General features: G+C 34.9%; 1 protein-coding gene across 1 annotated transcript; it reads right to left on the bottom strand.

Annotated features, from left to right (window-relative positions):
• Positions 1 to 2,822: 2,822 nt before the first annotated feature.
• Positions 2,823 to 6,118, bottom strand: LOC127084210 (sugar transport protein 5). The gene is made up of 4 exons (XM_051024617.1): positions 5,802 to 6,118; positions 5,394 to 5,713; positions 3,551 to 4,180; positions 2,823 to 3,463 (listed from the first exon to the last, which is right to left on the bottom strand). The coding sequence occupies exons 1-4, from the start codon at positions 5,938 to 5,940 to the stop codon at positions 3,023 to 3,025; spliced, it is 1,530 nt and encodes a 509-aa protein (XP_050880574.1). The 5' UTR covers positions 5,941 to 6,118; the 3' UTR covers positions 2,823 to 3,022.
• Positions 6,119 to 10,814: the final 4,696 nt, after the last annotated feature.

Raw genomic sequence — 10,814 nt, 5'->3', positions numbered from 1 at the left:
TGATGTCAAGTTGACTTGTGGTTATGAATGGTTATGCCTTATTTGATTGCATATTGTGTGTTTATGGTGTTGTAATGGTTAGGCCTTATTATGTGTACATGTTGTTGACAAGTTGAGGTCTTATCTTGTAGGGCTGTGTGAATTTGTGGGGGTGGACAATGGCTTGGCATGGCATGTTCAATGTTGGCATGAAACCAAGACATGGATCATGGAGAGATTTAGCAAGTCATGGCGACATGGAGATATTTGGAATGCACTTGGAGAAATGGGAAGCACAAAAAATGGAATGCCTTGAGGATGAAGGAAAAGTGGGGTTATGAGTCAGTTTGACTTTGGTCAACTGTTACCGAAAGTCAACAGTTGACCAAAAGTTAACTCTAAGTCAAAAATGTCTTTTATTTAGAATTTTGATCTTGACTCTTTTGTAATGTATAATTTGAAGGTTCGTAATGAAAATGATCCTTTGGATGGAACTATGTCACTTGATTCTTAAGAAAAGTGGTTTCCCTCTAAATTTGAATTTTGAATATTTGAACTTGAATCTTGTTTTTGCAATGCTATATCTCGAATCCAAAACAAATAGCCAATGAACTAATATGTGAAAGAGTTCATAAAAGAAATTGGTCAATAAGAGTCAACCTCTCATGGTTGACTTTGACTAAAGTCAAACTTGCAAGTGACCTTCAAATTCAATGCCATGATATAGTCAACATGATCCAAATGTCACAGACTAATATTAAGGTTCCTCAAAATACTTAATCCAAGAAAATGATTAACTCAAAATTTTGTTGTGCCCATAACCAAAAATTAAAGTGAAGCATAATGAACACAAGCTGGCAAACCAATAATTCAGGGCCTTGTAAATAAGAAGAACCCTTGAATCAAATGATTTCATTATAAAAAATGAAATTGTAAATGAATGACCAAAATGACTATGAGTATGCAGATGAACCATGGACCAAGTGTAACACCCAAGGCCGAAGAAGGCGGGGAGTGGTTACATGCAACACCCGAGGGCGAGGGAGTGGTTGTCAGTGCACGAGGCATGATAATGAGACGCTCCTAAAAGCTTCTAGGGAAAAACCAAATTCACATCAAAATAAGAGGGATCTTGAGGCTATGTAGGTATGAGACCGCATGGTTGAAGGAATGCTTATAAGGATTAATTGGTACTACATATACCAATAAGATGCATATTTTTTCGGTAGCCTAACATATAAGAACTTCATAGTTAAGCGTGTTTGACTTAGAGTAGTATTTGGATGGGTGACCTTCTGGGAAGTTTCTCGGAAAGCATGTGAGTGAGTACAAAATATGCTGAAAAGAACCATGTTGGTTTGTGGGATCAGTTGATAACCTTGAAAGCTATCTGAGGCGTTACACCAAGAGCCAGATGAAAAAGTCGAAAGAAGTAAGGCAAAATTTTGGGGGATGACAGCTAAAATAATACTTCTAAGTTACTTTCTTACTTTTACAACACTTAGGTCACTCAATACACTTTATCTGAGACTTCAAGATTCTTTGTTAGATTTCTTCTGATCATATTTCACACTTTATCTAAGGCTTCATGATCCTTTGCTAGATTGCTTTTGATCATATAAGCACTTTAATCATGAGTCTACTTTTATTTATTATGCATGATATGTTTCCTGGTTAAATCACCATCATTAAGGTTGAAAGTTGTTGCCACCGAATTTAATCATCGTTAGCTTCAGATGGATCTTCTGCAGGATTTTCAACTTCACACCTACAATCACATAGATCCACAACTTTAACAAGACCCGACATAACCTTCAGTGTCAATAAGGCATGTGAACTTATGACCCAACCACTTGAGTCACATTGAAGTTTAGTTAAGCGCATTCTTCGTTATCATAGTGGTATTGCAAATCATGGTTTCCTCATATGTCTAACTGACTCCGTGCAAAATATGTTTCTCAAAGCCTATAACGACTCTGATTGAACAAGTGACTCTGATGATTGGCGCTCAACATCCGACTCATGTGTATACCTTGACCCCAATCTCATATCATGGAGTTCTAAGAAACAATTGTTGGTTGCACGCTTAAGTACATAAGCTGAGTATAAAGCTCTTGCGGACACCACAACTGAGTTATTGTGGATAGAACCTTTCCTTGAAGAACTATGTGTGGAGCTTCAAACACCAACGCTGATGTGTGTTAATATAAATGCAATCATGGTTTTCCATAATCCAGTGCTCTATACAAGAACAAAACATATTGAACATTACATCCATTTCGTATGTGAGAGGGTGGTTGCAAACAAACTTATAAACCAACATATCCCTAGAACGTTGCAAGTGTCAAATGTGCTTACCATACCTTTATCACTTACCTTTTTCATGATTACAAAACCAAGATCAAAACTGTCTCCTTAATCCAACTATGAACTTGTGGGGAGATATTAAGGTGATATGAAATTAGGACTAAAAGTAATATTTATAAAAAATTATTTTTAGTTTTAAAGTCACTTTTATAACACAAATATAAAGTTTATCATTAACCAATTTTATTATTGTATTAACCATAAAAATATAGGTTATTAACCATATATTTTACTTATAATTCATTAATCAAATTTACTACTTCATTACTCAATAAAATACATAATATATAAAGCTTCATACAATTAACAAACAACACCCAAAATTCCATACAAAGCGAGTGATCACGATTTCATCATCTTCAATGTTCATTTTCATTTCCATTACTCTTAAACAAATAATTTTCTAAAATCACATAAAAGTTATCACTATTTAAGCACTACACAAACAAACTAATCCTACATTCTTTTTCAGGCCATTAAATACTTTCAATTGATTGATTAATTTTTACAAAGTCAATACCAATTCACTTAACAATATGATACATATACATTGAGTTTAAACAAAAAATTATTATATCACTAATAACTATGAGCAAATACTCTTTCAAAATGAATTCTCCTTTCACATGTGCACAAATTAAACATCAATATCTTTCCATCATTTTGTACACAAACTTCATGGATGATTTTCTTGGCCATCTTCTCTTTTAACAAAGCGAGACCAAAACCAGTGTTTGCCCCATATAGTATACATAGACTCCAAAGGAATTCCCTTAGTCTCAGGCAAGAAAAATATAATAAAAAACGTCATCAGAACAACCCAACCCCCATAGAACAAAAAGGCTGCAAATTTAAAGTGACATAACATAGTCAAGAATGTTTGCGATAACACAAATACTATTACGAATTGCACAGCAACAGCTATGCTTTGTCCAGTGCTTCTTATATTTATTGGAAAAATCTCACTCGGAATTAGCCATGATAGAGGACCCCATGACCAACCAAAACCAGCAGTGTAGAAACACAATAGCACCAATACCAATATTGAGTTTCCCTTTGATATCTCCTTTGTACCATGAACACCAGTCACCACTGCCAGCACAATGGACACCGCCATCTTCACAATGTTCACACAAAGTATTCAATTAGTATTAGACATAAAAATAGATAATTAGGTTCTTATGTCTTAATATATTTTACTTACCAAGCAAACAAACATCATAATACCACCTGTTATGAACAAGAATCTTCGTCCGAATCGATCAACGATACCGGTAGAGACAAGGATAGAAGCAAGATTAACAGTACCGAGTATAATGGCAGAAAGTAAAGCAGTATCATGTCCCAAACCAACAGATTGAAAGAGGTTAGGTGCATAGAAAGCAACAATGTTAATCCCTGTAACTTGTTGAAAAAACGGGATTGCGAATGCCATGACCAAATGAGGTCGATACTCTCTTTTTAATATGGTTTTGAACGGCTCTTGTTTTACTGATTTAGCGATCTCATTCCACTTAATAAGTTCGTCTAACTCAGGTTCGATATCGACCGAGGATCCTCTGATTTTGTGTAAGGATTTTCTGGCTTGGTCTATCTTGCCACGCTCGACCAAGCTGCTGGGTGTGTCCGTTATGAGGAAGGCGCCGATTGTCATGACGGCTGCAGGGACGACTGCGAGACCGAGAGATAGTCTCCATCCCCATGTGTGTTTGGCGGTGGCGAAGTTTATGCAGCCGGCGGCGACGACACCTACTCCTAAGAAGAATTGAAAGCCTGTGCTGAAAGCGCCTCGCCACTTTGGAGGAGCGATTTCTGATAGATACAGTGGTGCAGCCTTTTACAATAGAAATATGTAATTGTCAGAAGATAGATAATAATAATAATAATAATAATAATTGAAATTTTTTTAGAAATGTTGACAAGTTTAAATGTATTAATTGGTGAATTTCCTATATTTTTGTCAACAAGAAACTCACCTATATTTCAAAAAAAAGTAGATGAATTTAATGGGATACTGGCATTCCTTTATTTTCATCTACTAAAAAACTTGAATCTCACCTATATGTTCAATCAAAGTGAATGCACTTAATGAGTTGTCATTTAGTGGAGTAGTATTTTTCTTATTTGACTTTTTTTGTTTTGTTTTGGGGAGTAATATAGTTTAATTATTTCGTGTATTAAATGCTATGAGACATATTTCAAGGGGTAACGTGATTTATGTGATAGTTTTTCGGATGAGTAAATATATAATTTTATAGAAATTATCAATACAATTTCATTTTCAACAATTGATTTAATATATATATATATATAATATATATATATATATATATATATATATATATATATATTATATATATATATATATATATATATATATATATATATATATATATATATATATATATATATATATATATATATATATATTTGAAATGTTATATATTACCTTTTTGTCTGTTGCCAATTTAGTCTGACCTAGCCAATACAGAATGGTTAAAGGGGTAATAATTTGCAATTGTGAGTTGTATAAACAAAGGGGAAGTCAACCATCTTTTTCTAAAATTTAAAATATCAAATTTTAAAATAAATAAATTTATTAGATTCATGATAATGAGTCATAAGTAGATTGGACCATAATCTCACTCCTATATATAGATTCAATTCGTCTAATAATAAATATTTTGTCAATTCAATATAGATCATTAAAAAATAGTATAAAGATTAATTCTTACTATTTTTATTTAAGTAAAATTTTATAATAAAAACTAAATAATAAATATAATATTTTATTAACTTTTTTTCAAAATATGAAAAAATCTACCGATAAATTGGGTCATATGTATTAGCAACTATAATATTTAATTGTGTCTTTACAAAATATTTACTCATATTTAGTCTCCAATTTACTAATAATTTTGAATATCAAAAGTGAAAATGAAATACTAGTATTTCATTAAAATAACAAAATTAAAGACTAAATAAACATCAAAAAAATAATTGTACAAACTAATTATATCATAATTAAAAAAAATCCAGTGACTTACTTGATTAGTGAAACCAACCCCTAACCCAAGAAAAATACGACCCAATATAAGCATAGGAATATTTTCAGAACCTCCATTAATGGCACCACCGGCAAGAAAAACACAACCACCCAATATGATGACGTTTCTCCGACCAAACATCGTCGTAACTTTGCTAGCTGCAAGCGATGAAACTAATCCAGCTAGATACAAAGAAGACGTAAATAATGTCAGCACTTGACTGTCATACACACAATACATGTTCACTTCTGTTCCAGCTGCCTTTCTTAGAATTTCAGGAAAGAATTTTTGAAGAAACGGCACCATCGTCGTCACGCCTCCTAAATAAATTCCGACAACGATTTCGACGGTTAACACAATTCATCAGTCATTTACAGAACTAGTTACCGGAATAGAAAATAAACAAACCTGAAACTCCGATGTCATAGCCGAAAAGAAGGCCGCTGGAGGCAGCAACTATGCAGGTAATGATGATGGAGAGTGTTAACTTGCCACCAACGTTGATGGCGGTAACCGGTGTATCGACGGCGAACCCCCCTCCAGCCATTTTGGAACCCTGTTTTTGGTCAATGGATTTATCTAGTTCTAAGGTTCTTATGGCTGAAAAACTTATGTGTGAATCTTAGTGAGTAGAGGGAGGCTCATAATTAGAAGTGTGAAAACTAATTTATAGGCTAGGTGTTGCATGCACGGTTATGGTATATTTTATTTTTTTCTATAAAAGATCTGTCATTCTATATTTTGTTTAATCTAAGTTTGATTAAGTACTTGCTCGTTAACCTTATGGTACATTCTTTAAGAGAAAATTGATTATAAAGAAGGTTTTAAATAATCGGGTCCTTGCATTCGAAACGAATAAACACCTTCGGCCAATACAAAGATTGTTTTTTTCTTAATCTAAATATACTTCAAGAAGATCAATATCACTGTCACCCAGTTTAAAGTTAGAGCGAGTTCTTTTTAACATAAAAACACTATTATTTTCGACATTTTTCGATACCGTTTTGTTGCGTACTTTTTTTTTGGTATGAATCGTATTTTAAATTTTTGATTATAATACATCAATACAACACATGCGCATATGTGATTGACAGTTTTTTTTGTTTGTGTAAAGATGATGACGATTGTTTAATTATTTTTATTAATAAATCATTTGTTTGGTAGTAAGTAATTAACACTTCATCGTTTGCAAATGTAATACATATACACTAATACTACTAAGACTAATACTCATTAGACCAATTCAAGATATAGTACATAGAAGTCTTCTATTTTACAGTTTAGCAATGGTTATATATATAATATTAAACCAGTAATTTGGTGTCAGATCAGATAATTGATCTACTAAGAGTTGACTATTAATTAATGGGATTATTTTAGTAAAATAGTTATTTAATTCATAAACCAAATCAACTTTACGTTAGGGATGTAATTTGTAAGTGGTTGGAATCCCACTTGACTATTAAAATTAGTAAGGCTAATTGAGTAGTCAAATTTATTAAAGAAAGTGAGTGTAGAGGAATTTAACAAATGAAACGACCCGGCATCATGCATATCCACCAGTTACGTACAAAGATGATGCTAGTGGAATCCGACAGGCAGAATTAACTCCTGCAAGATCACAAGAGCAAAAACTGCAATGACAAGAAAATATATAAGAAAATATATAGTAATAGAATACAAATTCTATTCTCTGCACCGAAAACATGCAAAGAGAGAGATGCGGTGCTTTTTTATTTAATTAACTACTTCATCTTTTTTTTTATTGACCGATTTAGGTTGAATGAGTTTTTTTAATCATCTATCTCGAAAGAGGAATGTATTAGTTTTACTATCTCTTTTCTCTTTTTTTATATTGATTGGACGGTTGATTTATGCGATGAGAATAAGTATTTTAATTCCGATGAATTCAATTTCTCCTTTTTTTAGAAGATTCTGGCCCTTTCTTTTAGGTGAAATTAAGACTATGTTTGAGCAATTTCATAAGTTTTTCTCTCTTCGACATGGTTTTTCTTCTTTCTTTGCGACTTTGACCCCTAAAATTGATTCTCATTCTCAGATAGGATACTTTCGGCCTATTTCCTTCGTTGGATCATTTTATAAGCTCATAGGTAAAGTTTTGGTGGAGAGGTTTTCTAGTGTTATGGACAAGCTTATTTCTTTTAATCAATCAACCTTCCTTAAGGGTAGGTTTCTAGTTGATGGGGGTTGTTGTTATGAGTGAGTTGGTGAATTTAATTAAGAAGAGTAAAAAGTCATGTTTAATCTTTAAAGTGGATTTCGAGAAAGCATACAATTTGGTTAGTTGGTCTTTTTTGGATTATGTGCTCTCTCATTTTGGTTATAATGATAAATTGAGGGGTTGTATCTGTGTTTGTGTTTTCTCTGGAAATCTTGCGGTCTTGGTTAATGGTTGTCGACCTAAAAAATTAGCATTTAAAAGGGGGTTGAAGCAAGGTGATCCACTGGCTCCTTTCCTTTTCCTCCTAGTAATCGAAGGTCTTAGTGGGTGGTTCTCTAGGGATGTAGACCAATAGCTTTTCATTGGTCTCTGTTCGCGCTCCTCACGACACCATTATTATAGCGGATGCCTTTCATGAGTATTTTTTCTCCATCAAGGCTATTCTCCATATGTTTAAGCTAGCCTTAGGATTATGGCTTAATTTTTCCAAGAGTTGTCTTATTGAGGCGAATTCTGTTGGAAATCCCCCAAAATCTATGGAGAATTTCAATCAATTTTGATGAAAAAGATTGTTATTACCCACACAAGCAATGGAAAGAGAAGAATAATGGAGAAAGAAAGAGTGTAAAGAACGCTGAAGGAGAAGAAGAATTAAATTCTGCAAAGTTTCTCTCTGCCCACAAACTGTGGAAAACTTCTTATTCACTTTGCAACTGCAAAATAATGTGAATACAATATTATGAGTACTATATTCACTTCATTACAAGAATAAGGGTTACTCCCTCTATTTATAGATTTAGGTTAACTTAGACCTCGAGCCAAAGCCCAAAACTATAAAAGCCCAAAATAGCTAACACTACTAAAATAGGCATAAGTCGAAATCCTTTGTGAGGTAACATGCTTCGACACTTCGATACACTAACACAACTTAACATACTAGGTGGTTCGACACTTCCTTGTTCTATCGAGTAACCTGCTTCGACACAAGGAATTACAATTCAACATACAACCTAACTCACTGTGTCTAAGCTATTTATATTCATCATAGCTCTTACTCTTCTGAACACTTCGACCTGCACTCCCTTCATCATGATGTCTGCAATCTGATTCTCAATTCTGTAGTATTCCACATTCATCTTCCCATCTTCTACCTGCTCTCGAAGATAATGGAATCTTATTTTGATGTGCTTGCTTTGACCATATGTTATTGGATTCTTCGCCAGATTGATAGTTGACATGCTTTCGATCCTCATGATAATTTCTCCATGACTCTTCGTTGTTATCTCTTCGATCAGATTCACTATCCATGTTACTTGACATGCACAAAGAGAAGCAACTATGTATTCTTCTTCGCACGATGATAATGCCACTACTGGCTCTTTTCTCAAACTCCAAGCAACTAGTGCACCACCTAGCATAAACACATAGCCTGCGGTGGATTTTTGATCCTCAGCATCACTACACCAACTTTAGTCAGTGTATCCCCCTAATTTGCATTCTTTTCCTTCATCAGCTGCAGGAAACAAAATTCCATAGTCGAGAGTTCCTTTCAGATACCTTAGTATCCTCTTCGCCGCTGCTAGATGTGATACATTTGGCTTCTACATGAATCTACTCACCATACCTACACTGTATGCTAAGTCAGGCCTTGTGTGACAAAGGTATCAAAGTGACCCAATAAGTCTTCTGTATTGGGTTGGGTCGACATCATCTGAATCTGAATCTTTCGACAGTTGTAATCTGGGCTCAGTCGGAGTCGAAGTTGGGTTGCAATCTTACATCTCAAATCTCTTGAGAATTTCTCCTGCATACCTTCTTTGAGGCATCATCAAACCTCTACCACTCTTGTAGAATTCGATGCCAAGGAAGTATGAAATGTCACCCAGATCTGACATTTCAAATTCCTTGTTAAGATCACCTTTGAAGTCTTTGATCTCCTTCTTGCAACTACCTGTTATCAACAGGTCATCGACATAGAGACATAGTATAAGCAATTCACTCTTGCTTCTTCTTACATATACTCCATGTTCAGATTTGCACTTTACAAATTCCTTCTCCCTTAGAAATCCATCTATCTTCTTGTTCTAAGCTCTTGGAGATTGTTTAAGTCCGTACAGGGCTTTATGCAGCCTGTACAATTTTCTTACTTCGCCTTGTTTTACAAACCCAGCTGGTTGTGCAACATAAACTTCTTCTTCTAATGGGCCATTAAGAAATTCACATATCACATCCATCTGGCACATCTGCCAGTTGTTCATGCTTGCTAGACCAACAACCAACCTGGTTATTTCGATCCTAGCAATAGGTGCAAAAACCTTGTCGAAGTCGATTCCTTCATTCTGAAGAAATCCTTTCGCCACAAGTCTCTCCTTGTGTCGAGTCACTTCTCCTTTGGGATTCAACTTCACCTTGTATACCCACTTCACATTGATTGCCTTCTTGTTTTTGGGCAATTCGACAAGTGACCAAGTGTTGTTGACTTCGACTGACTTCAGCTCTTCGTCCATTGCTTTCATCCACTTTGAATCTTTCAATGCCTCAGCTGCATTGACAGATTCGACATCTGCGTAGAAAGCATAATGTACCATCTCACCTTCTTCATTTACCACATCATCTTATGTAATCACACATTCTTGCAACCTTGCAGGTATGTGTCTTGTTCTCTAAGGTCTGCTTGTGCTTGCTTCACCTCTGACTTCTTCCTGTCAAACTTCTCTTTTGACTTCACTAGCTGGTTCGTCACAAAAGATTCTCACTGAATCTTTCTTGAGATTCTCAGCCCAATCCCACTCCTTAAGCTCATCTATGATCGCGTCCCTGTTGATCACCACTTGCTTATTCACTAGGTCGAACAACTTGTATCCTTCAGTCGAATGATATCCTGTCAGAATCATCTGACTCAACTTGTCATCAAGTTTTCTTCTCAACTGATCTGGCACATGTCTAGGTGCTATAGATCCAGACACCCTGAGATGACTCAAGCTAGGCTTGACACCAGACCAACATTCTTCTGGCGTGATTCCTTCTAGCTTCTTAGTCGGACATCTGTTCAGGATATATGTCGCAGTCGACACAGTTTCTCCCCATAATTATTTGGGTAGATGCTTGCCTTTCAACATACTTCTAACCATATTCATGATGGTTTTGTTCTTCCTTTCTGCGACTCCATTCTGTTGTGGAGTGTAGGGTGGCACCACCTCATGCACAATCCCTTCTTTCACACATAATGCATCGAAATC

The sequence above is a fragment of the Lathyrus oleraceus genome, chromosome 5 (assembly GCF_024323335.1).
Source record: "Lathyrus oleraceus cultivar Zhongwan6 chromosome 5, CAAS_Psat_ZW6_1.0, whole genome shotgun sequence".
Classification (NCBI taxonomy): domain Eukaryota; kingdom Viridiplantae; phylum Streptophyta; class Magnoliopsida; order Fabales; family Fabaceae; genus Lathyrus; species Lathyrus oleraceus.
Note: the sequence above shows the minus strand (reverse complement) of the source record. Positions and strands in the feature narration are given on the sequence as shown.